The sequence below is a fragment of the Carcharhinus amblyrhynchos genome, chromosome 26 (genome assembly GCF_965287045.1).
Source record: "Carcharhinus amblyrhynchos chromosome 26, sCarAmb.v2.hapA, whole genome shotgun sequence".
Lineage (NCBI taxonomy): Eukaryota > Metazoa > Chordata > Chondrichthyes > Carcharhiniformes > Carcharhinidae > Carcharhinus > Carcharhinus amblyrhynchos.
Genome location: NC_137349.1, coordinates 9,988,286 through 10,015,194, shown reverse-complemented (window position 1 = coordinate 10,015,194; position 26,909 = coordinate 9,988,286). Strand labels below are relative to the sequence as shown.

General features: G+C 46.3%; 1 protein-coding gene across 1 annotated transcript in view; it reads left to right on the top strand.

Annotated features, from left to right (window-relative positions):
* ncanb (neurocan b) overlaps window positions 1–26,909 on the top strand; it is a 234,606-nt gene that overhangs the window by 156,032 nt on the left and 51,665 nt on the right. Inside the window, exon 8 of the mRNA XM_080212934.1 lies at window positions 7,172–9,265. Within this exon, the coding sequence (XP_080069060.1) occupies window positions 7,172–9,265 (2,094 nt within the window). The remainder of the gene's footprint in view (window positions 1–7,171; window positions 9,266–26,909) is intronic.

Below are 26,909 nucleotides of genomic sequence, written 5' to 3'. Positions count from 1 at the left end.
TGCGATCACATCCTTCCTATAATGTGGTGACCAGAACTGCACACAATACTCCAGCTATGGCCTCACCAAAATCCCATACAACTCCAACATGACCTCCCTGCTTTTGTAATCTATGCCTCAATTGATCAAGGCTATACGTAGGTCAGACTGGGTAAGGGTGGCAGATTTCCTTCGTTGAAGGACATGGGTGTTGCTGGCTGGCCAGCAATTATTGCCCACCCCTGATTGCCCGAGGGCAGTTCTGTGGATCTGGAGTCACTTGTAGGCCAGACCAGGTGAGGACAGCAGATTTCCTTCTCTGAAAGATATTAGTGAACCAGATGGGTTTTTCTGACAATTGACTATGGTTTCATGGACATCATTACAGAGAATAGATTTATGTTGCCGATTTGGTTAATTAATTGAATTGAAGTTCCACCAGCTGTTTTGCATTAGCCTGGTTTCTGCTTTATTAGTCCATTGACATTCCCATTACAGCACCGTTAGCATCTCCTAATCTTCAGCTTCTCATTGTCTGAGCCCATGCCAAATTGCCCTCGAGAAGCAGGAAATCACAGCTGTGGACAGGCAGGGGTGGAATGTTGTTGTTTGACTCCAGTTGCCGGGATTGAAGGATCGATCCCCGACGTCTGAACATAATTGTGATGAGGGGCTTTCATGGAGGGTTTCATGATTGGAAAGGCAGTGGATGCAGAAAACACTTGGCTTGTTTTCTAGTGGATCCTGGAGGGTGATTCCAGTGATCCCCCCACCTCCACAAGATAAACAAATGATGAAAATAAAACTGAGAAACTCGGGCCTCTTAGGCCAAAGGTTGAGTCCGGCACAGATGACGTCAATGAGCTGTACAGAACCTTAGTTAGGCCTCATTTAGTATATTGTGTACGATTCTGGTCACCACACTACCAGACGGATGTGGAAGCTTTGTAGAGGGTACAGAAGAGGTTTACCAGGATGGTGCCTGGTCTGGGGTATATTAGCTATGATGAGAGGTTGGATAAACTTGGTTTGTTCTCACTGGAACGACGGAGGTTGAGGGGTGATCTGATAGATGCCTACATGAGTGGCATGGACAGAGTGGATAGTCAAATGCTCTTTCCTAGGGTAGAAAAGTCAGCTAATAGGAGACATAGGGGAAAGGTTTAGGGAAGATATGCAAGACAAGTTTCTTACATATGTGGAACACATTGCCCTGGGGAGGTGATGGGATCAGGTACAATAGGAGCATTTAAGGGGCATTTAGACAAATACATGAATAGGATGGGAATGGAAGGATATGGACTCCGTAAGTGCATACAGTTTTAGTTTAGGCAGACATCATGATCGGTGCAGGCTTGGAGGGCTGAAGGGCCTGTTCCTGTGCTGTACTGTTCTCTGTTCTTTGAGGCCTGGTCTACGTATTTAAAGAAGATGGTTTGGATTGGTCACCTTGCTACCCGAAGGCTAAGTTAGAAGTGAAGCAAATGAAATATTGTTGACCAACAAGCGCTGCTAATTTTTTAAATTCATTTGTGGGACATGGGTGTCTCCGGCTGGCCAGCATTTATTACCCATCCTCTAGTTGCCCAAGGGCAGTTGAGAATCAACCACATTGCTGTGGCCCTGGAGTCACATGTAGGCCAGACCGGGTAAGGATGGCTGATTTCCTTCCCTAAAGGACATCAGTGAACCAGATGGGTTTTTCCAACAATCGACAATAATTTCATGGTCATCAGTGGATACTTAGTTCTAGATATTTTTTACTGAATTCAAATTCCACCATCTGCTGTGGTGGGATTCGATTCTGGGTTCCCCAAAACATTAGCTGAGTTTCTGGTCAATAGTCAAGCGATCATTCCACTTGGCCAATGCCTATCCCTACTCATCTGTTTTCTCCCAGAGAGGGAGGGGTTTAAAATGGCCGCATCCACTCTGAGCATTGGTTGAGACTCCCTAATTAGTGATGGGCACCGACATTTCATTATTGTGCTTTAGAGATATCCCCTGAATAATCAATATTGGATATCAGTATCAATTAGACTTAGACTGCGCTAATCAGGAGGCTGTGTGTAGGTGAGTAGGAGCTCCTTCAAATAACAGTGTATTAAACTGAGTGGTTAGTGATTTCTCATTTGAGGTTGGATTTTATTGAATTATTAAAACAAGCTCAACATAACTCTGGAAATAACACTCGCTTAATGAGGCAGGTGGGAAATGAAGATAAATTCTTCTGGCTGTACTGGTAACTACATAGCTTGGTTCAAAGTGATAACAGCCCAGGAAAGTCCCAGTGCATGCTGGGCCCTGTGATCTCAACAGTGCTACCAACTCCTGGAGGGTTCATCACATCGCTTCTCACTTCAAACCCAATCAAACCACCTTTCATCCCGTCAGTCAATCTATCGAGTTCAAAGTAAATGTGAAAGAAAATGTGCCTTTTTATTCTGCAAGAATTCTCTGTTTCAAGTTGCTCGCAGTAGGGCCTGGGAAAATTAATCTTCAATTCCTAAATTAATCTTCAATGCCTGGAGTCTCCAAGACATTCTTGGAATGCTGGCAATCCTTGACTCATAGAATTCCTATGGTGCAGAAGGCAGCCATTCGGCCCATCAAGTCTGCACCGACCAGAATACTACCCAGGTCCTATCCCCATAACCCCATGCATTTACCCTAGCTAGTTCCCCCGACACTAAGGGGCGATTTAGCACTGTCAATCCACCTAACCTACACAGGTTTGGAGTGTGGGAGGAAACCAGAGCACCCAGAGGGTACCCACACTGACACAAGGAGAATGTGCAGACTCCGCACAGTCACCCAAGTCGGGAATCGAACCTGGGTCCCTGGCGCGATGAAGCAGCAGTGCTCACCACTGTGCCGCCGTGCCAATTCCAGATGGGAATGTTCACATATCGGTGGTCAACCACATCAGTGCAGACCGGAAGACCAGAGGATCACAGTTAAAGTCTTCCTCAGCTTTATATCTTGGTATCAGGCAGGCGTGGCTTTAACCCTTTTCTCAACCATCCCCCACTGGCCCCTCCCTCCTCACCCCACCACTATGCCCAGTGCCAGCACCACTGAGAGGGCTGAAGGTGAGTAACCATTTTCTCCTCTACCAGCGCAACCAATCAGAGGCCAGCTCAGGTGGTTTTGGGGAGAGCCACACCCCTGTTACACTCTTGGGATCTCCGTTGTTCATCCTTGGGCTCAGGCCCGTGGGGTTTCCCACTGTGACTTTGGGGTCAGGGGTTGATGACATTCTCTGGTGCGTCCCTCAGTGCCCTGGTCATGTTGGCCTAATCTTGAATTTGAGCACCCCCCGTCCCCAAACTTTTCTGTCAAACCAATGTCCACCTCCATCTTTAATATTGGGAGTTGAGTAGAACCCAGACTCAATTCCACCCAAGCCCTATCCCCATAACCCAATGCATTTACCCTAGCCAGTCCCTCTGACACTAAGGGGCAATTTACCATGGCCTAATCCACCTAACGCACACATTTTTGGACTGTGGGAGGAAACTGGAGTACCTGGAGGAAACCCGAGCAGTCATGGGGAGAATGTGCAATCTCCACACAGACAGTGACTCAAGCCAGGAATCGAACCTAGGTCCCTGCTGCTGTGAGGCAGCAGTGCTAACCAATGTGCCATCATGCTGCCCCCTTCTTTTCCCCTTGCTATATTAACCGCACAAACACCTTGATATTACAATGGCATGCAGGCACATATGCCATCGCACACCAGAGGATCCAACACGCCTCTGAGTAATTCGTAAAACCCATTTACTGGATTCACAATCCATGTGGTGTCAAGTTTAAGAGTATAAGATTTCCCCTCCAGTGACTCTGGCTTCATCTCAAACTGGAGCCAGCCAAGGTCTGGGTTCCAGTCATACACTGCCAGTTTAGCGATGCTGGAAACCAGAAACTGCTTCACAGTGCCGCGAAAATTGGCAGCGCAAAGGCATCCAAAGATTTTATGAAAGGAATGAACCTCGGACATGGCAAAGTGAGTGCTTGTTGCCTATCCCGAGAGAACATGGAGATGAGTTACTTGCTTAAGCCATTGTAATCTATGATGAAGGCGCTCTCACAGTGCTACCAGGTAGGCGAGCTCTGAGGGTTTGACCCAGTGACAATAAGAGAATGTTTGAGACGTATTGAACCTGGGATGGTTTGTGGTTCAGAGGGGAAGTTGGAGATGTTGGTATTCCCATGGCACCCATTGTCTTTGTCCTGTGTTGGAGGGGTCGCAGATCGGAAGGTGTTGTGGAAGCGATGGCAATTCTCTTGAAAACAAGATGGAAATGCTACTGATGGACTTTAGGAAAAAGCCAGTTAATGATATTGTTCCCATGAAGATTCATATTGTGGATGTTGAAATAGATATTAACTACTAATATCCATAGGTATTATATCTATGGGGCAGCACAGTGGCTAGCACTGCTGCCTCACAGTACCAGGGACCCGGGTTCAATTCCCAGCGTGGTCGCTGTCTGTGTAGAATTTGCATGTTCTCATCGTGTCTGCGTGGGTTTTCCTCTGGGTGCTCCGGTTTCCTTCCACAGTCTGAAAGCTATGCTGGTTAGGTGCATTGACCCGAACAGATGCCAGAGTGTGGTGACTAGGGGAATTTCACAGTAACCCACCTGATGAAGGTGCAGCGCTCTGAAAGCTCGTGACACCAAATAAACCTGTTGGACTTTAACCTGGTGTTGTGGGACTTCTTATTGTAAGTAAATAAGGTAACACAGTAGATGAATAGTTGAATTCCAGGGAACAGTGGACAGATCTGGTGGGCAAGAGACATAAATAATTTTCCTACCTCAGAAAACTAAAGTCATTTCAAGTCATCAACTCTTCTAACTATCTGTCATGGTGAGTGCTATCCTGTTCGGATGTCTCTGTTATTTTAGCAAACTATTGGACCAGGCGGGAAGGGTATTTGATGTGCAGATCTCTCTTGACAAAGTCTGCTCTCGAAGAATTCTGATGAAAGAACAGAGTGTCACACGCAATGAGAATCACCCTTGTCTCAGTATTACTGCTGTCTGCATTCAGGGAAAGGCTACAATTCCTCAGATGCAGCACTCGTTGGTTCCTGAACTCATTTGTGCCCCTCTTGATAAGAATTTCTAACAGGAGTTTGATATATGAGTAAAGATGTGCTCTCGAGGTGCAACTGACTATCTCAATGGGAGTCTCACAAGACCAGGTTAAAATCCAACAGGTTTACTTGGAATCATGTCCTGGTGCCTTTGCCTATAGATGCTGTGTTTGTGAACCTACTTCTCCACTCACCTGATGAAGAAGCAGTGCTCCAAAAGCTCGTGGTACCAAGTAAACCTGCTGGACTTCAACAAGGTGTTGTGATGCTTCTTTCTGTCCCCACCCCAGTCCAATGCCGGCAGCCCCACATCGTATCTCAACAGAACCATAGAATCCCTACAGTTTAGAAGGAGGCCATTTGGCCCGTCATATCTGCACCAACTTTCTGATCTTACCCAGCCGCTTCCACCCCCACACTACCCCCCCTAACCCCACGCATTTTATCATGACCAATCCACCTAACTTGCACATCTTTGGACTGTTTAGAAGCGACATTCTAACATTGTTATAAAATAGGAGGAGACCGTTTCGCCTCTCAAGCCTCTTCCAGCATTCAATAAGATCATCGCTGATTTATGACTGTGATCCATGACGTTTCACCAATCCTTTAATGCAATTGGTTAACAAAAATATATTGATCTCAGATTTTACATGAACAATTGAACGAGCATTCAAATTCTCGCACCCTTTGTGCACGGGAATCCTTCTTTATTTCACTAATATTTTTTCTCTCTTCCCCCAATCTCAGAATCCTCAAGTCCAGGGAAATGGTTTCTCTCTATTTCCCTCACCGTCTTGTAAACTTTGATCCACCCGCTCTTAATCTTCGAAATTCCTCAGATTTTACCCTGTATTGAAGGAATTTCTCATCAAACTGTGGATCAGAGCTGGTCAGTTTCTCCCTGATTTATTCTGTGCAGAAACTCTCGGATACAATGACTCATTCATTGCTCGACATCCTGACAGGTTTCAAAGAAATTGCCTATCTCATGTCGGCAATTTCGTCACCCTCTTCTGATGAGCGCCTGTGCGTCAGGAGGGTTCAGGCTGTTCCACAATAGTCATTAATACATATTTTAAATAAACTTAAATTCTGTGATCGGGTCATTTTCTTTCTTTTTATTGTTATTATTCATTTATGTGGGACAACCCACAGCACGTGGACTGCAGCGAATAGAGAAGGCAGGTCATCACTACCTTCTCAAGGGGCAACTAGGGATGGGCAATAAATGCTGGCCAGCTAGCGACGCCCATATACCACATAGAATCCCTGCAGTGCAGAAAGAGGCCATTCAGCCCATCAAGCCTGTACTGACAACAATTCCAGCCAGGCCCCCTCCCCATAACCGCACCAATTTACTCTGCTAATCCCCCTGACACCAAGGGGCTACTTAGCATGGCCAATGCACCTAGCCTGTACATCTTTGAACTGTGGGAGGAAACTGGAGCACCTGAGGAAACCCACACAGACACGGGGAGAACATGCGGACGCCGGGAATCGAACTTGGGTCCCTGGTGCTGTGAGACAGCACCACAGTGCTAACCACTGTGCCACCGTGCTGCCCATGGATGAATGTAAAAAATAATTATTTGATCTGATTTATTATTGTCACATATGTTGGTACACAGTGAAAAAGATTGCGGCGGTGGTGGGGTGGGAGGCAGTTTTACCGTCCCACCTGCCACGGGAATTGGAGTATTGCAGAGCAAGGAAAGGTCCATTGACCTTGGGCGGGGTTTTCCAGTTTCGGGATGAGCAAGATTGGAAAATCCCCTCCATTGTTTCTTGTGTGCAATACAGACAAAGCATACCGTTCATAGAGTAGATAGGGGCAGAAGGAAAGGAGAGGGTGCAGAATGTAGTGTTACAGTCATAGCTAGGGTGTAGAGAAAGATCAATTTAATATGAGGTAAGTCCATTCAGAAGTTTGTGCAATGTACCCAAGGTGAATTTTTGTATAGCCAATAAAGTGAAAATTGCAATCGGAGAAGTTATCCAGTGACTATATGGGAACTGATGTTTTGAGGTCTGATGCTCTTGTGGATTCATCCAAAGCTGACATTGTGCTTTGTGTCTTTCTCACAGTGCAAACTGGAAGGGAAATTGCCACTATTGACCCTACCAATGGCAAGGAGAAAGAGCGAGTTACTTCACCACTTGATGAGAATGAACAGGACGGGACAAAGATCAAAAGAGCAAACGAAGTGTTCTGGATGTCAGGAAAGCTGAGTCTTCAAACCCAGCGAACATCATCGGTTGAAGCAGCTAGCATTGGAACTAGCATTGGAAACCAAGAGAGGGATTCTGCCACTCGTGAGACAGAACATTCCAGAAACATTGCCACGATGGCAGACAGCATGAGCAGCAGCGCCACAGTTAGAACCCAGGTTGAGATGGTGACAGAAGCTTCCGGAGATGTGATTTCCAAAGAGGGTAAAGAATATCTTTCAGCGCTGAGTGAGCACACAGAGATTTATCGGAAATTGGGAATCTACGATCGAGAACAGAAGGAAAATGTTTCTCAGGCCACAAATGTTAGCAACGAAAGGTCAGAACAGACTACTGCCTCATCGCTGGTGTCCAACATCAGCGAGAACCACATTTCCCCTGGGGAGGACAGGGCTGCTGTGCACAGTGAGGAAGAGAAGCCATTGGCTGTGGTGAATGGTACACAGGATGCGCCATCTCAAGAGGCCCAAAATTACCCTGGCAAAGGGAATTCCCTTCCCACCCAGCTCCCCACAGTTTCTGCAGGCCTCTCCCAAGAGGAAGCCAGCACCTTTGCTGCCCGTGACCTTGGAGGAAGTGGGGATGGGGAAACAAGTTTCCAAAGCCCACGCCAGATAGACCTTGATCCTGCGGAATCTCATTCCGGACGGGTACCTGGTCATGGGAGGGACGCAGGAGAGAAAGGAGCTCCGATGGAAAGGCCCCCAGAACATCACAAAATTGCGGAGCAGGAATCCCAGGTCACCTCGTCGGCTTTTGAAGAACGCGTTAAAAGCGTGACCTTGTCCACCTTGCTCTCTGCAGAAGGTGCAAACACCGCGATGCCAAAAGGCAAAGAAGATGGCCTGACTGAAAAACCAAGGGAGCCACAATTATTAGCGTGGAAGGAGGAGAGTGGATCCCTGAGCAAATTGGATGGGAGTCAGCAAGAAATGAAGGGATTGTTGGTTGGCACACAAATTCCAAGCACTATTCAGTCTCCTGCAGCGAACACAACAGAAGAAGACAAAACAAACAGCCAGCCACCTACAAAGAAACTGATAACTTCAATTGAAACTGAACAAACAATGAATAACCTGTCTGAAACAGAATGGGAAAGTACTGTAACAGTGACGGGTGCCTCAGAAATTGGATTATTGTTACACGGCGAGGAACTGCAGGATAAAATTGAAACTGCTCCCAAGGTGCACAGAGACCATTCAATGGCAGTAAGATTATCTGCAGGCAGTGTCAAGCTTGCAAATACATCTATTGAGTTAGAACAGGAGCCATTACAGGCAACAATGTTAAATGCTGTAAGGAATACTGAGGTAGTCTTGACAAGTGTAGCAGGGGTGATTGAAAGGAAAGGAAGTGCAGAAATATTTGGTGTGAGCCCAACAGCCAAGTCAGGTACGGAAGTTGCCAAGGAAACAAAGGAAGCAACATCTACAGTCACGGTAGTGTCCACCAGCGCACCTTCAATTGAAGAATTAGAGCCCCCCATAACATCAGGCAAGGAGACCGCAACAGAGCAGTCAACGGTGGCGACAATCTTCACCACGGCTGACACAAGTCAGGAAGCATTGCAAAGATTGGAAAGGTTAGAGCGAGCCGACGAAGGTTCTGCCTTCAAAGAAGTCCCCACACTCTTCACTTCTGCTCCGTTTTCCACCCCGATTTCTGACCTGAGGTTTACTCACCGTGAGCACGAGGCAGAAAGCGGAGAGAGTCTGGAGAATGTGGTACCGTCTGCGCCACACGGCACGCCGTCTTCTGAAACGAGGGTGTCTTCACCGGATGAAGAAGCTGACAGCTCTGGGGTGGCGGAGCCGGAATCAGCCATTGCTGACCGAATGGCTGAAGAGCTGGACACATCGGCTTTGGTGCAGGAGGTTGGCAGTTGGGCCGTCACCCCAACCATTGTCATTGTCAACAGTTCAGCTGAGGGACCATTCTTTCCAAGACCAGGTGAGACCAGATCTAGTTATTCATTTATTGACTGTCTTTAATAACTGGCATAAATACCAGGTGAAAGATTAGGCCTCAGGTGGAGAGCTGTGTCCATCTCTGGGCATCGTACTTTAGCAAAGATATCACAACCTCAGAAAGGGACTCGATCCAGTGGGTTTCTAAGCAGTAGGAAGGGTTTGTTCTTGTGAGATACCGTAGGATTGAGCAGGGTGGGATTTACCACAGTGGAATTTTGTATTAGGAGAATGAGGTTGATGCACGGAATCATAGAATTCCTACAGTGCAGAAGGAGGCCTTTCAGCCCATCGAGTCTGCAACAACCACAGTCCCATGCATAACCCATAACCCATGCATTTACCTTAGCTAGTCCCTGTAACACTAAGGGGCAATTTAGCACAGCTGATCCACCTAACCCGCATACCTTCGGACTGTGGGACTGAACCGGAGCACCCGGAGGAAACCAACGCAGTCACAGGGAGAATGTGCAAACTCCACACAGACAGTGACCCGGGAAGCCGGGAAGTGAACTCAGGTCCCTGGGGCTGTGAGGCAGCAGTGCTAACCACTGTGCCATTGTGCCGTCCTTAAAGATTCTTTGAATTGAAAAAGGTGTCGTGACACGGTGGCACAGTGTTTAGCACTGCCTCATCATGCCAGTGACCTGAGTTCAATCTCATTCCAGACGGAATGAGATCTTGGGTCTGTGTAGAGTTTGCACATTCTCCCTGTGTCTGCGTGTGTTTCCTCTGGGTGTTCCGGTTTCCTCCCACAGTCTAGACTTGTGCAGGTTAGTTGGATTGGCCATGCCAAATTGCCTCCTTAGTGCTCAAAGGGAGAATAGTGGGGTGAATACATGAGGTTATAGGAATACAACACAGATATGGTGCTCTGTTGGAGAACCGGTGCAGACTTGATGGGCCAAATGGCCCCATTCTGCATTGTAGAGATTCTATGAATGCATTCTAATTGAAATGCTGTATTAGATTTGTTCCCAGCTCGGGTATTGAGGGCACTTCTGGTAAACGCATATTAAAAAGGGAAAGGAAAATTACACTTATCAAACCTGCTGGAGCTTTTTGAGGACATAACTAATAGAATAGATAAAGGTGAACCAGTAGATGTAGTGCATTTGAATTTTCAGAAAACTTTTAAGATTGAAGAGGCCAGAATCCAAAATTAAAGCCCATAGGATTAGGGGTAATATGTTGACATGGACTGAGAATTGGTTAGCAGACAGGAAACAGAGAGTAGGAATAAATGAGTCTTCTTCAAAATGGCATGAAGTGACTAGTGGGGTCCTGCCTGGACCAGTTCTTGGGACCCAGCTATTCACAATATGCATCAATGATCTGGATGAGGGAACCAAAGTTTCCCAACTTTGCTGAAGACATGAAACTTGGTGGGACAGAGTGCTGAGGAGGATGTTAATAGGCTTCAAAGTGATCGAGGCAAGTTGAAGTCCACCCGCTCCAGATGGAGAAACAAAATGGCAGAGTATTACTCAAATGGTGATAGATTGGGAAATGTTAACATACAGAGGGACCTGGTTGGCCTTGTGCATCAGTCACTGAAAGCAAGCATGCAGGTACAGCAAACAGTTCGGAAGATTCATGTTGGACTTTGTCTTTCATTCGTGGGAAATGAGTGTCACTGGTCAAGCCAGCACTTCCTGCCCTTCCTAATCAACCTTGAGAAGGTGATGGTGAGCTGCCTTCTTGAACTGGTGCAGTCCATGTGGTGTAGTTATATCCATAGTGCTGTTACATGATCTTGACCCAGTGACAGAGAATGAACCTTTATGGATTTTCAAGTCAGGATGGTGAGTGGCTTGGAGGGAGATTTCCAAGTGGTGATGTTCCCATGTATCTGCTGCTTTTGTCCCTCTAGATAGTCATGGTTATGGGTTTGGAAGGTGCCATTGAAGGTGTGTGGGTGAGCTCAAAGCATTGCCACAGCTTTGATGGGCTGAATGGCCTCCCTCGTGCTGTATGGATTCAATGAATCTAAGTGACAACACAGTTTTACTGGGACCTATCCAAGTCAGGAGTGTGATGGGATACTCTCCACTTGCCTGGATGCGGGCAGCTCCAACAACTATTCAACAGTTCAACATCATCCAAGACAAAATGGCCTGTTTGAGAGGCACCCTATTTAACCCTGCAAATATTCACTCCCTCCATCACCGATGCACAGTGGCAGCAGTGTGTATCATCTTCAAGATGCACTGCAACAAATTATCAAAGCTCCTTCGACAGCGCCTTCCAAACCTGTAACCTTAAGCACTGAGAAAGTCAGGGACAGCAGATAAATGGGAACACCACCATCTGCACGTTCCCCTCCAATCCACTCATCATCTGGACTTGGAAATGTGGTGCCTTTCCTACCCTGTCGCTGGGTCAAAATCCTGGAGCTCCCTCCCTAACAGCACTGTGGATGCACCTACACCATATGGACTGCTGTGGTTGAAGAAGGAGGCTCAGCACCACCTTCCCAAAGGGCAATTAGGGATGGGCAATAAATGCTGGCCTGGCCATGGAAGAATTAATAAATAAAACTCCACAGTGCTACACTGGGGTATCAACTTTGACTTTGGTTTCTAAAGATGGTTTCAAATTGCGCCTTCGTATCCTTTGGTGTGTTGTTTTGGCCACTGCAATTTTTACCTCTTGTATGCCTTCTAAAAGTTTAAAGCTTATTTATTAATGTCACAAGTAGGCTTACGTTAATACTGCAATGAAGTTACTGTGAAAATCCCCTAGTTGCCACACTCCAGGTACATTGAGGGAGAATTTAGCATGGCCAATGCACTTCACCAGCACATCTTTCGGACACCCGGAGGAAACCCACGCAGTCACAGGGAGAACGTGCAGACTCCGCACAGACAGTGACCCAGGCCGGGAATCGGACACAGGTCCCTGGCACTGTGAGGCAGCAGCGCTAACCACTGTGCCACCGTGCTGCCCCTTTCAGTCTGTGTGAAATACAGTGTTCCATTGCTCATGGCGCTCTGTCTATTCTCCTCTGCAGCACACAAGGCGGGTGTCCCCATGACATCTATTTCTTCACGGCAAATTAAGGTGTCAAAGACCTAAATAATTACATTCCTCTCTCAGCCGTGATAAGATCGTTTCAGCTTATTTTTGCTCTGCAAACACTGAACCAATTGTGGCTTGATTGTGTTCAGAGGAGGAACAAAACGACTTAGGTTGTTGAAACAAGGATTGAGGTATAGATTTGTGTAAATGCTTATGAAAGCATCAAGCCAACCTCTGTCCTGTCATCCCCTGTATCTGTTATCTCTCCTGATTTACATTATAATTGCGCTGCATCAATCACAGTTTGACAGGTAGTCCCAGAAGGTTCCTGAAGGCATTCAGTGGACAACAGAGACTGAGAGTTATGAGTAAACTGACATTAAATATCCAGACCTGCATAGGAAGAATAACCAAACCAATGGGGCTTGACTCAGGGAAGGAACTCCCTCAGAAAGGTGGGCTGGAGGATTTCTCTTTGACTGACCTTGGTGAGGATTCTTGGTGCGATTAATCATAATGTCTTGTTTGGAGTTCGATTTCTGTCACATAGCTTGGTTGAAGACCGCTGAGATTTTTTAAATTGAGGAATCTGGTCAAGGGTTAAGGTGCACAGCTATAAGAAAAAGTGTTGATGTTGCACACTTACTGTAGCAACTCACCTCAAGGCAATTCACAGGCGTGTTATCAAACAAAACTGGACACAGACGGGCACACAGAAGTAAGTGTCCAGAGGAGCTAAAGGTTGGCCAAAGAGGTAAATTTTTGGGAGGGTCTTAAAGAAGGAATAGCAGGCAGAGAGAGGCATTCGTGAGCTGGTTATCAGCGCAGAACAATAAAAGCCAGGGGTACTCAAAAGGCCAGCCCGAATTAGTCACACGCAGAAATCTTGGTGGGTTGTATGGTTAGGGTGGCACAGTGGTTAGCACTGCTGCCTCACAGTGCCAGGGACCTGGGTTTGATTCCCTGCTTGGGTCACTGTCTGTGTGGAGTTTGCACATCCTCCCTGTATTTCCATGGGTTTCCTCCCGTGATGTGTGGGTCAGGTGGATTGGCCATGCTAAATTGCCCCTCGGTATCAGGGGGACGAGTTGGGGCAAACGCATGGAGCTGCAGGGATTGCGGTTAGTGCAGACTCGATGGGTCAAATGGCCTCCTTCTGCACTGTAGGGATTCTATGATCCGAGGACATGACGAGGGCTAAAACTAGGGAAAAAGAAAAATAAGGTAACTCATTACTGGTTGATAAGAGATTTGGATTTTTAAAATTTGTACATTGTTAGAGGAAATATATTGCAGTGTTTTTTCTATTTAGTCATGTATGCGAACTCTGTTGGCTGAGTCAATATTACCATCCCTAACACAGCACCGTGGTTAGCACTGCTGCCTCACAGCACTAGGTGTTCCTATGTACCTGCTGCTGTTCTTCTAGATGAAAGTGGTCATAGGTTTGGAATGTGCTGCTTAAGGAGCCTTGGTGAGTGCTGCAGTGCACCTTGTAGATGGTACACACTGCTGCCAGTTTGTGTCAGTGGTGCAGGGAGAAAACATTTGTGGAAGATATGACAATCAAATGGGCTGCTTTATTCTGGATGGTGTTGTGCTTCCTGAGTGTTGTTGGAGCTGCATCCATCCCGACCAGTATTCCATCACACTTCTGACTTATGCCTTGCAGATGTTGGACTGACTTTGGGGATACGGGCCAAATGCGGGCGATTGGGATTAGCTTAGAGGTTTTAAAAAAAGGGCAGCGTGGACAAGTTGGGCTGGTTGGGGGTAGGTAGGAGGGGGATCATCCCACCCTCCCCAACCCGCCACCTCCCCCCTCAACCAGCCACCTCCCCCCTACACGCCAACAGTGTCAAAATGGTATCTCTGTTCTGCAGGGGAATAGCCACAGGAAATTCTTGGATTGCCTGCCTTGTTCTTTTGCTCTGCCTGGTGGTCATCTTCCAAGGCAGGTGATCTTCTGACCTGCGGGCCCTTAGCCTGCGGTGTGGTGTCTCTATACGTGCTATTCACAATACTCTCAGATGCTCCTGTGTCCCCAGGCACCATCTCTCAGAGGAAAGCAGCAACAGCCAAATGTTACATCACAGTTGGCTCTGCTACAAGGGAGAGGAGCAAAAATTATGGGAATGCAATAGTTACAGGGGATTCAATTGTAAGGGAAATAGCTAGGCATTTCTGTGGCTGTAAATGAGACTCTGGGATGGTATAATGCCTCCTTGATGCTCATATCGAGGATATCTCAGAGTGCCTGCATTCTGGAGGGGGATGTTAGGGTGGGGGTTGTGAACAGTGGTTGTGGTACACATTGGGGCCAACAACATGGGTAAAAGAGAGGTTGAGGTCCTCTATAAAAGAGGAGTATAGGGAGCTCAGAAGTAAGCTGAAGAGTCAGACCTCAAAGGTAGCGACCTCAGGATTACAACCAGTGCCACGTGCTATCCAGAGTGGAAATAACAGGATATATCAGATGAATATGTGGCTGAAGCAATGGTGTCAGGGTAAGGGTTTCAGATCCCTGGGGCATTGGGTCTAGTTATGGGGGAAGTGGGACCTGTACAAACTGGACTGAACAGCCTCCTTCTGCACTGTTGGGATTCTATGGAAGCCTTGCTACAGGTGTACAGGGCATCGGTGAGATCACATCGAGAATGCTGTGTATGGTACCCTTACTTAGGGAGGGATATATTTGTACTGGAAACAGTTGAGAGAAGTTTCACTTGGCTGATTTCTGAGATGTCTTACAAGGAAAGGTTGAGCAGATTGGGTCTATGCGCATTGGAGTCTACAAGAATGAGAGATGATCTTATTAAAACATATAAGATCTTGAGGGGTCTTTGCTTGGGAGGAGGTTTCCTCTCGTGAGGGAATCTAAAATGAGGTGACACGGTTTAAAAATAAGGGGTTTCCCATTTAAGACAGAGAATCACTTCTCTCAGGGAATCATTAAGCAGATTTTTGCTTGACAAGGGGGTCAAGGGTTATAGGAGACAGGCAGGAAAGATCTCAGTCAGATCAGCCATGATGTTGTTGACTGGTGGAGCAAGTTCGATGGGCCAAATGGCCTAATCCCACTCCCATTTCTTATGACCTTAAAAAAGACATGGGAGCAGCGCAATCTCCAACTCTCATCACATCCAAGTCACATCACATCCTGATTGGGCACCCATTGCTGTCCGCTCATCATTGCTGAGACTCCTGTGACTCCCTCCTTAACATTGTTATGAGATTGTCTGTAATCGTTCAAGAAGGTGGCTCTCCACCTCTTTGCTATGGGAGTTTGGCGATGGACAATAAATGCTGCCCTTGCCAGTGGCACCAACATCCTGTGAATGAATAAATAAGACAAATTGTCATAGATTCATAGAGTCACAGAGGTTTACAGCATGGAAACAGGCCCTTCGGCCCAACTTGTCCATGCTGCCCCTTTTTTTTAAACTCCAAAGCTAGCCCCAATTGCCCGCATTTGGCCCATATCCCTCTATACCCATCTTATCCATGTAACTGTCTAAATGCTTTTTAATAAACTAAATTGTACTCACCTCTACTAGTACATCTGGCAGCTCATTCCAGACACTCAGCACCCTCTATGTGAAAAAATTGTCCCTCTGGACACTTCTGTATCTTCCCCCTCTCGTTTTAAACCTATGCCCTCTAGTTTTAGACTCCCCTATCTTTGGGAAAAGATATTGACTACCTGATCTGTGCCCCTCATTATTGTATAGACCTCTATAAGATCACCCCTCAGCCTCTTACGTTCCAGAGAAAAAAGTCCCAATCTATCCAGCCTCTCCTTAAACTCAAACCATCAAGTCCCAGTAGTATCCTAGTAAATCTCTTTGCACTGTTTCTAGTTTAACAGTATCCTTTCTGTAATAGGGTGACCAGAACTGTGCACAGTATTCCAAGTGTGGCCTTACCAATGTCTTGTACAACTTCAACAAGACGTCCCAATTCTAGTATTCAGTGTTCTGATCAATGAAACCAAGTATGCCGAATGCCTTCTTCACCACCCTGTACACCTGTGGCTCCACTTTCAAGGGGCTATGGACCTGTACAGTTAGATCTCTTTGTTCTGTAATTCTCCCTAACGTCCTACCATTAACTGAGTAAGCCCTGCCCTGGTTCAATCTACCAAAATGCATCACCTCGCATTTATCTAAATTGTGAAGGTGGAGAGATGAGGAGTTCTGGAAGTGAATGAGTAAGAATAGAGTGAGTAGGCTGTATTGACCTCAACAAGGCCCATGAATTTGACCTCTTGGAGTATGAGCTCCCTGATTGAGGTGCTGATTGCCTGCCCAATCAGGGAGTTTCTCCTGTGTATTTTATGAGGAGTTTGTGGTCTACAGACCCTTTGGATTCTGACTTTGTATCTGAAACACTCTTAAGAGTGAAGGCAAGTTTGTAAATAAAGGGAGCCTGGTGAAGAGACACCGGCCTCTGAGGAGTTATTTCAAAGGCTTAGTGCATAACATTAATGAGGATACAAGAGGAGGAACGTGTAGGAAAGGTATTTGAAGCTTCTGTATGTCTGAAAATGGAATCTGTGGATGGATGTTAAGTTCAGGGTTACCAACCTTGTGGTATCAATAAAATAAATGAAAGGCTTCATTTCTATAGCACCTTTCACCGCTTCAGGCTCCCAATGCACTTCCCAGCCAATGAAGTATGTTATGAATCAAAAACAGAAAGTTCTGGAAAGTCTCAGCAGGTCATGCTGTATCTGTGGGGAGAGAATAGAGCCATTGTTTCGAGTTGCGATGACCCTTCGTCAGAGCTGGAGTTGGGGACACTGTGGAGCATCTGAGAGGCAGACAGTATTGTGGATAGTATGAATAGGGAAGGAGTCAAACCGCAGGCTAAGACTCCCTGGAAGGGAGCTCTGATGAAAGGTCACCCAGACTTGAAATGTTAGTTCTATTCTCTCTCCACAGATGCTGAGATTTTCCAGCATTTTCTGTTTTTCATTTCAGATAGGGTGAAAGAGCCAATTACTGGGGGGCATAGGTTTAAGATGTGAGGGGCAAGGTTTAAAGGAGATGTACGAGGCAAGTCCCTTACACACAGGGTGGTGGGTGACTGGAACTCACTGCTGGGGGAGGTTGTGGAAGCAGACACGATAGTGCGTTTTAAGGGGCATCTTGACAAATGCAAGAATAGGACGGGAATAGAGGGAACTGGCCCCCGGAAGGGAAGGGGATTTTAGTTCAGACAGGCAACATGTTCGGTGCAGACTTGGAGGGCCGAAGGGCCTGCTCCTGTGCTGTAATTTTCTTTATTTTTGTTCTTTGTTCCAGCATCCGTAGTACTTTGTTATTATCTAAACAATTTTTGGAGTTTAGTCGCTGTTGTAGTGCGGGAAACCAACTTATGCACAGCAAGATCCCACAATCTGTAATGTGCAATGATCAGATCATTTGTTTTTGGGTCTGGTTGGGGGATGAAGATCAGCCAGGATCCCAGCGAGAGCTTCCCCGCTCGGCTGGGAATTGTAGATTTAGTACTTTCACATCGAGCAAAGGTGGTAGATGGGACTTTATTGCAATATTTCATTTGAAGGACGTCGGCTCCCACGGTACATCACTCCCTCAGTACCAGCAGTGGACGTGTCATCCGTAATGATGTGCTAAAGTCTCCGGAGTGCGGTTTGTACCTACAACCTTCATGTATCAGAGGTGAGAGGGGGATGCCCATCGAACCAAGACTGACAACTGGCAAGACAAGAAAGATGGTGATGGAGAGAGGGGTTGGACAGCGACGTAGGAGACAGGTTACCCAGCACACAGCAAATATCTTTGTCTTGTGTAACTGGATAACATGAGGAACACAAGCAATGATAGGCTCCCTAGTCAAGGCAGAGATATTCAAACCTGTGTAATTAGCGAAACACTTGTCTTCTTCAGTGCCAAGTTGCAAATGGTGCTGTGGGAGGGGGTGGGGGGGGGGATAGTGGTGAATGCTTTTGGCTGCCAACATTCCCTTTAATAAGCAGGAATACATGTGGACGGGGAGAGGAATGTGGCACTATTCAGAACGCCCTTCATGTCAGATGTTATTGATGCGTCCCTGCTCTCTGCGGAATTCATGGCAAATTGATGACTCATTAGCCAGATGAGTGCTATTCAAGCTACGGCAACTGTTTATAATCTTGTAAAACAATATAAAACAGATTAAAGAACTTGAGGAAAAGACATCTGCCGAAATGGCGGTTTTGCCATTTAATATATCACTGGTAATCTTTATGAATGGATTGCCAAAGCTTTATTAAAGATGGAGTGAATTAGTGTTATAGAAACATCTTATACAGGCTACTGGGGCTTGTTAATCATGGAACTGGAGCAACGGTATACCCTTTGGACAAGCTCCGGGAGACTGGTTAAATAAACAACAGTTCTACAGTGCAACATTACACATCTGCTCCTGCGGTCCTTGCATGTACATGCAGTAATCACTGCGAAATTTTACAGGCGTGTTTCTCCTCCGCTCATTAAGTCCTTTGAAGGTTCGCTGGATGGTTTAGTTTGGGTGAAGGATGTGTGTGTAACTGATGCCAGAAGATCCCAGTTACAGTGCTTGTGCTGTGCTTTGCCCGATGATCACAGCCACACCGATGTACAAAGCGATCAACCCTCCTGCTCTGGACACTGAAGGGCAAATTCAGCCCAGGTTCCCACCCCTGATTGTTCACCCCTTGATGAGAACATGCAATTCTGTGGCTGTCAGTCATAGAATTCCTACAGGACGGAAGGAGGCCATTCAACCCATCAAGCCTGCTTCGACAACAATCTCACCCTATTCCCGTAATCCCACATATTTACCCTGCTAATCCCCCCAAAACTAGGGTCAATTTATCATGACCAATCAACCTAATCCACACATCTTTGGACTGTGGGAGCACCCAGAGGAAACCCACGCAGACACGGGGAGAACGTGCAAACTCCATACAGTGACCTGGGGCTGGAATTGAACCCGGGTTCAATCAAAGATAGCTACATAAGAGAGAGGATAGTCAACCAATCATTTTTTTTTCTCATTCAGAGTAAAGAGGTTGCACCCTTCCCCATCTCATCACCTGACGCACATAGCTCAACACCCAGAAGATCGTTCTGAGTGTCACTGCTGTTGGATATCAGCGGAGTCTCAGTGGGCAGTTCTCACTGTGTTCAAGTCTCACTTCAGAGACTTAAGCACTAACTCTTGGCTGATACTCCTAGTGTAGTGCGGTACCGAGGGAGTGCTGCACCGTCAGCGATTCCTTCTTTTGGATCAGCTGTTACACTGAGCTGTGTCGGTTCTCACAGGTGGCCATGAAGAAACCAAATGCTCTATTTGAAGAAGATCATGCATGGGGCCTGGCTAATATTTATAAAAAGCTCATAAAGAGGTGGTTTTCAGGATGTCTTACAGATGACGGATGGGATTTTCCAGCTGCGCTTGCCCGGAAACCAGGAAATCCTGTCCAAACCAGAGGGCACAACCTCAGGGTGAAAGGACACTCCTTTAAAACAGAGATGAGGAGGAATTTCTTCAGCCAGAGAGTGGTGTATCTGTGGAACTCTTTGCCACAGAGAGCTGAGGAGGCTGGATCACTGAGTGTCTTTAAGATGGAGATAGGTAGGTTCTTGATCAATAAAGGGTTGTGGAGAGAAGGCAGGAGAATGGGGATGAGAATCATGTCAGCCATGACGAATGGCGGAGCAGACTCGATGGGCTGAGTGGCCAAATTCTGCTGCTATATCTTATGGTCTGATGGAGTGGAGAGAATGTGTGACCTGCTGCTTATGGGAATGGCTCATTTAGGGCGAGGTTTGATGCTTACCTGAGGGGGAAGGAAGCAGAGTGGTACAGGTGTGATGGGTCAATGTATTTTTGAAAAAGAGATTGAATAAATAATCGAAAGGGCTGTAGGGAAAAAAGACAGAACTAATTGGATGGCTCTTTCAAAATGTTGCCACAGCTATGATGGGCTGAATGACCTTGTCCTGCTGTATGGATTCAACGAATCTAAGTAACAACACAGTTTTATTGGGATCTGCCCACCTGGTATGGTGGCGCAATGGTTAGCACTGCTGCCTCACGGCTGAGGAACCCAGTTTAATTCTCGGCTCAGGTCATTGTCTGTGTGGAGTCTGCACATTCTCCCCGTGTCTGTGTGGTTTTCCTCCGGGTGCTCAGGTTTCCTCCCACAGTCCAAAGATGTGCAGATTAGGTGGATTGGCCATGCTAAATTCCCCCTTAATGTCAGGGATTAGGAGGGTAACTATGTGGGGTTATGGTGATAGGGCCTGTCTGGGATTGTGCTCAGTGCAGACTTAATGGGCCGAATGGCCTTCTTCTGCACTGTGGGATTCTATGATTCTAGGCAGAGGTCAGGAGTGTATTTTGTTATTTATTCACGGGACATAGGCTTCACTGGCAAGGTCAGAATTTATTGCCCATCCTTAGTTGCTCTTGTTCAGAGGGCAGTTGAGATTCAACCACATTGCTGTGGCTCTGGAGTCACGTGAAGGCCAGACCAGGTAAGGACGACAGATTTTCTTCCCTAAAAGACATTAATGAACCACATGGGTTTTTCTGACAATCGGCAATGGTTTCATGGTCATCCATAGATTCTTAATTCCAGATATTTTAAATGAAACTCAAATTCCACCATCTGTTGTGGTAGGATTCGAATCCGGGTACCCAGAACATTAGCTGAGTTTCTAGATTAATGGGCGAGCAAAAATACTGCTAGGCCATCACTCCTCCCTTCAGTTGAGTTGAAAATTTATCTGTTAGTGTCACAAGTAGGCTTACATTAACACTGCAATGAAGTTACTGTGAAAATCCCCCAGTTGCCACACTCTGGCGCCTGTTTGGGTACACTGAGGGAGAATTTAGCATGGCCAATGCACCTAACCAGCACATCTTTCAGACTGTTGGAGGAAACCAGAGCACCCAGAGGGAACCCATGTGGACATGGGAAGAATGTGCAGACTCCGCACAGGCAGTGACTCAAGCTGGGAATCGAACCCAGGTCTCTGACAAAGACTAAGGAAATTTGGTATGTCAGCTATGACTCTCACCAACTTTTCCAGATGCACCAGAGAAAGCATTCTTTCTAGTTGTATCGCAGCTTGGTATGGCTCCTGCTGTGTCCAAGACTACAAGAAACTACAAAGGGTCATCAATGTAGCCCAATCCATCATGCAAACCAGCCTCCCATCCATTGACTCTGTCTACACTTCCTGCAGCCTGGCAAAGCAGCCAGCATAATTAAGCCATGCATCCCAGACGTTCTCTCTTCCACCTTCTTCCATCGGGAAAAAGATACAAAAGTCTGAGGTCACGTACCAACCGACTCAAGAACAGCTTCTTCCCTGCTGCTGTCAGACTTTAAATGGACTTAGCTTGCATTAAGTTGATCTTTCTGTACACCCTAGCTGTGACTGTAACACTACATTCTGCACTCTTTCCTTTCCTTCTCTGTGAACGGTATGCTTTGTTTGATTTTGATTTGATTTATTACTGTCACATGTATTAACATACAGCGAAAAGCATTGTTTCCTGCGTGCTTTGCCTGAATGGCCCACAAGAAACAATACTTTTCGCTGTATGTTAATACGTTCAGCAATAATAAATCAAATCAAAAATCCAAGCCAATCAAATCAAATGGAACTGTGAGGCAGCAGCAGTGCTAACAACTCTGCCACCACGCTGTGTGTTAGAGGAGGATGTGTGTGTCTCACTGACAACACTGACGTGAGCCCTTTGAATTGAGTCGCCTTTTCTATTCTGTACATTCTCCGTTGTTCTTTGCAATCAAGAATTCAACAACAGATTAATGCTCAAAGAGTGAATTAAATATCACACTGACTGTGGTGTCGGACGCTTCTCCTTTCATTTAACTGAAAGGCCATCTTCATTCAGTTACGTGTTTGATGCTGTTGAGGTTATGAGTTATCACTTATAGGAACAATGCTGCAGCTCACTCAGTCACCCAGTGAAATATCTTCGCTTTATTGGAAAATTCTGACCTTAATATCTCTAAGATGAACATGGAATTTGTAATAAAGATCATTAAGATGTGCAGTTTATTGTGTGAAAGCCATTGTACTAACCCTACAGGGACCACAATACTCCTCTCAAAGATAAGTAAAGATTTATGGAATTCCTACAGTATGGAAAGAGGCCATTCGGCCCATTGAATCTGCACTGATAATAATCCCCACCCAGGCTCTATCCCCAATACCTCACTATTTACCCTGCTAGTCTCCCTGACACTAAGGGGCAATTTATCATGGCCAATTAACCTAACCCGCACATCTTTGAATTGTGGGAGGAAACTGGAGAATCCGGAAGAAACTATGGGGAGAACAAGCCAGAATCGAACTTGGATCCCTGGCACTGTGAGGCTGCAGTGCTAACCACCGTGCCACCCCTATTGTAAACGTTGAGTATTTAAATCAGAGTGATCTTTAATGATCCTTATCAAAAATCTCATTAGTTGATGTGTTGGATTATCATTAACAAATTTATGAGACCAGCTATGATCTAGTAGATTGGCAGAGTAGATTTCAGGGGCAGAATGGCCTCCTCCTATTCTTTTGACCTTGACTGGTTGGCCCTTGGCTTGTCCACTGCATCTCGCTGATGCCTAAGACATTCACGTCGATAGATTCTTATTTCCCACTGCGCCTGGAACGTTTTCCAAACTGGAAGAGAGTTCAGACGTTCCCGGTGACAGTTTTTGGTGATGGTTTTGGTGCTGAAACTTGGATTGGAATGACGCCAGCGGACGGAAGAAGCAGAAAGGGCTGAGTAGAGGGCAGCTGGTGAAGTATAATTAAGGAGGACTGTCAAGAGCTGGGCTAGAATGAAAGAAATTGCAATGGACCAGGGCTGGTAGCAGAACCTTGCTTCCCATTTTTCGGAGGAATGAAGTCTAAGTAAGTCTGGGTTACTAATTCAGTGACCTACCCATCATGCTACAATATCCCAAGTTATACCCCTCCAAAGATACTGAAATCAGAATGAAGTTTTTTGAAAGTTTATTTATTATGGGCAGCGGGACAGTGGTTAGCACTGCTGCCTCACAATGCCAGGGTCCCAGGTTCAATTCCAGCCTCTGTCTGTGCCAGGTCACTGTCTGTGTGGAGCCTGCACATTCTCCCCATGTCTGTACGGGTCTGCTCCAGTTTCCTCCCACAGCTCAAAGATTTTGCGTTGATTGGCCATGCTAAATTGACCCTCATGTCGGGGGAATTAGCAGGGTAAATGGGGTTGTAGGAATAGGGTCTGGGTGGGTTGTGATCAGTACAGACTTGATAGGCTGAATGGCCTCCTTCTGTACTGTAGGGATTCTATGATTAGTGTCACAAGTAGGCTTACATTAACACTACAATGAAGTTGCTGTGACAATCCCCCAGTTGACACACTCTGGTGCCTGTTCGGGTACACTGAGGGAGAATTTGGCATGGCCAATTCACCTAACCAGCACGTCTGTCGGACTGTAGGAGGAAACCAGAGCACCCGGAGGAAACCCACACAGAGATGGGGAGAATGTGCAGACTCTGCACAGTGACCCAAGCCAGGAATTGAACCTGGATCCCTGGCGCTGTGAGGCAGCAGTGCTAACCACTGTGCCACTGTGCCACAATGATCCACAAGAACATAAAAACTGAAGAAATAGGAGCAGGATGTGGACCATTCAGCCCATCGTGCCGGCAAAACGATTCAACACAATGATCTTGTGTTTCAACATAGACTCGATGGGCTGAAGGGCTTCTTCTGCACTGTAGTATTCTATGAACTTCACTTTCCCTATATCTCTTGATTCCCAGAGAGAGCAAAAATCTGTCTATCTCAGTCTTAAATAAATGCAAAGTTGCAGCATCCACAACCCTCTGTGGTAGAGAATTCCAAATGCTCACAACCTTCTGAGTGAAGAAATATCTCCTTGTCTCAGTCTGTAATTATCAAGAGCCCGTATTCCGGATTCAAACAACCTCACAGTGTCTTCCCGGGCAAACCTCTTCAGAATATTGTGTGTTGCAGTGAGATTGCGTCTCGATGCTCTGAATCCAGAGATTATGGAGCCAACGTTCTCAGCCTCTCGCCCTTGGTCAACACCCTTTTCCCAGGTTAGCAAAGGATGGACCAGGTTTATACTCTGCGTCTTTGCCAGTCTAGTCCCTTTGCAGAGTCAATCATTACCTCTTGCCGCAGTTCCAACACTCTGCACACGGCAAGACATTGGCATCCTGTGTGAACCCATCACATCCAGAATATCAAGGTGTTGAGAGGATCTTTTAACTTGCCAGTTACCAGTCTGTCGCCAGGGTGACAGATGGCTTTCTAACAGAACCATTTCCAACTAATAAGATGTGACTAATTGTTAGAAAATTAAATGCAGATGGCCCTGCTTGAGATAGCTGCATTGGCTTCATTAATTATAAATTACCTCCCTGCACAATTATTCCGTTTCTGAAAGAAATTGCCAACGAATCATTTTCTAAACTCGAGAAGGATTTTTTTTATTGCTGAATTTGCATCTGTTACCTGGAAAGGCTGCTCCTAATGTCTACGCTTTTGTGAGCCCGTGTGTGAGTTCACTACATGCCTCGTGACCCCACTGCGTTTTGAGTGACCTCTCACTCCCGCCAACCAGCAGATTGTCTCGCTGCCGCTTTGAACTTATTACTGTGGCTTTTTCTTTCCTCCCCAAACTCTCGCACCATGCACCAAATCATGATTTTTAGTTTTCTTTCCTCCCCAGGCAAGAAAGAAGGAGGGCTAAAAGGGATCACGAGAAAGCATTGGACGGTGGGATTAAGGAAAATCCCAAGGATTTTTATACATATATAAAGAGCAAGAGGAGAGCCAGGGGGAGGATTGGCCCACTCAAGGGAGGGAATCCATGCGTGACCTCGGCGAATGAGAGAGAGAGAGAGAGAGAGTGAGTCAGCAATTTGTTTGACTTCTCCTTGGAGCCAACATAGGTATGATAGGCCAAATGGCCTCCTCTCACTCTCTCTCTGCGCAGCACGGTTCCACGAGTTGGAAAAGAAATAACTCCTTCTCCTATTGCCAGTCATCTTTTGCTACAGGTCCTCGCTGTTTAATTCCCAAGCTTAAATCACTCATATTCTGGCACATTTCTCCTTTGGGGAGAATTAAGATGAAAGATAAAATGATAGGACAAGGGCTGCTGCTTGCGATTTTCTTCTCTCTCTGAGTGGCTGGATCCTAGCCTGGGGTGGAAATTCCCTTTCCCAGCTAATCAGGCCAGCTTCAGAGATGTATACCGTCATAAGATTTCTGAAGGCAGCTAAATTCCTTCAGCCGATAGAGTAGTGAGGAGTTTTGTGTTTGGAGGCAGAGATATACAGTTTCCCAACAGTTCTGTTCATTGATTGCACCTTGCAGTGAGTTAGCAGGCCTGGCTCGGGGGAGGTAGCATTCTCACCTCTGAAGCTTGTGGGCTCAGGTGCCTCTCTCGACACTCGAATACACACTGCAGGGAGATTGATATTCCTCCTGTAGTGCAGAGGGAGTGACGTACTGTCGTCTATCAGATGAGAAATTCAGCACTTCCCGCTGCCTTGCAAAAGCAGCCAGCATAACTAAGGACCTCACGCACCCCGGACATTCTCTCTTCCATCTTCTTCTGTCAGGAAAGAGATACAGAAATCTGAGACCACGCACCAACCGACTCAAGAACAGCTTCTTCCCTGCTACTGCCAGACTTTTGAACGAAGCTTGGTATGGCTCCTGCTCTGCCCAAGACCGCAAGAATCTACAAAAGGTCATGAATGTAGCCCAATCCATCACACAAACCAGCCTCCTATCCATTGACTCTGTCTACACTCCCCACTGCCTCCGCAAAGCAGCCAGCATAATTAAGGACCCCACGCACCCCGGACATTCTCTCTTCCACATCCTTCCTTCGGGAAAAAGATACAAAGGTCTGAGGTCACGTACCAGCCGACTCAAGAACAGCTTCTTCCCTGCTGCCATCAGACTTTTTAATGGATCTACCTTGCATTAAATTGATCTTTCTCTACACCCAAGCTATGAATATAACTACATTCTGCATTCTCTCGTTTCCTACTGTATGAATGGTATGCTTTGTCCATAGATTGTGCAAGAAACAATACTTTTCATGTATGTTAATACATGTGACAATAATAAATCAAATCTACATATATTAAGTTGATCTTTCTGTACACCCTAGCTATGACTGTAACACTACATTCTGCACTCTCTCCTTTCCTTCACCCCTATGTATAGTATAAAAGTATGTTTTGTCTTAATAGCACGCAAGAAATAATACTTTTCACTGCATGCTAATGCATGTGACGATGTGTCGGCACGGTGGCACAGTGGTTAGCACTGCTGCCTCTCAGCGCCAGGGACCTGGGTTCAATTACAATCCCAGGTCACCTTCTGTGTGGAGTCTGCACGTTCTCCCTGTGTCTGCGTGGGTTTCGTCCACAGGTGCTCTGGTTTCCTTCCACAATTCAAAGATGTGAAGGTTAGGTACATTGGCCATGCTGAATTGCCGCTGTGTATCAGGGGGACTGACGAGGCTAAAAACACGAGATTAAGGCGACAGG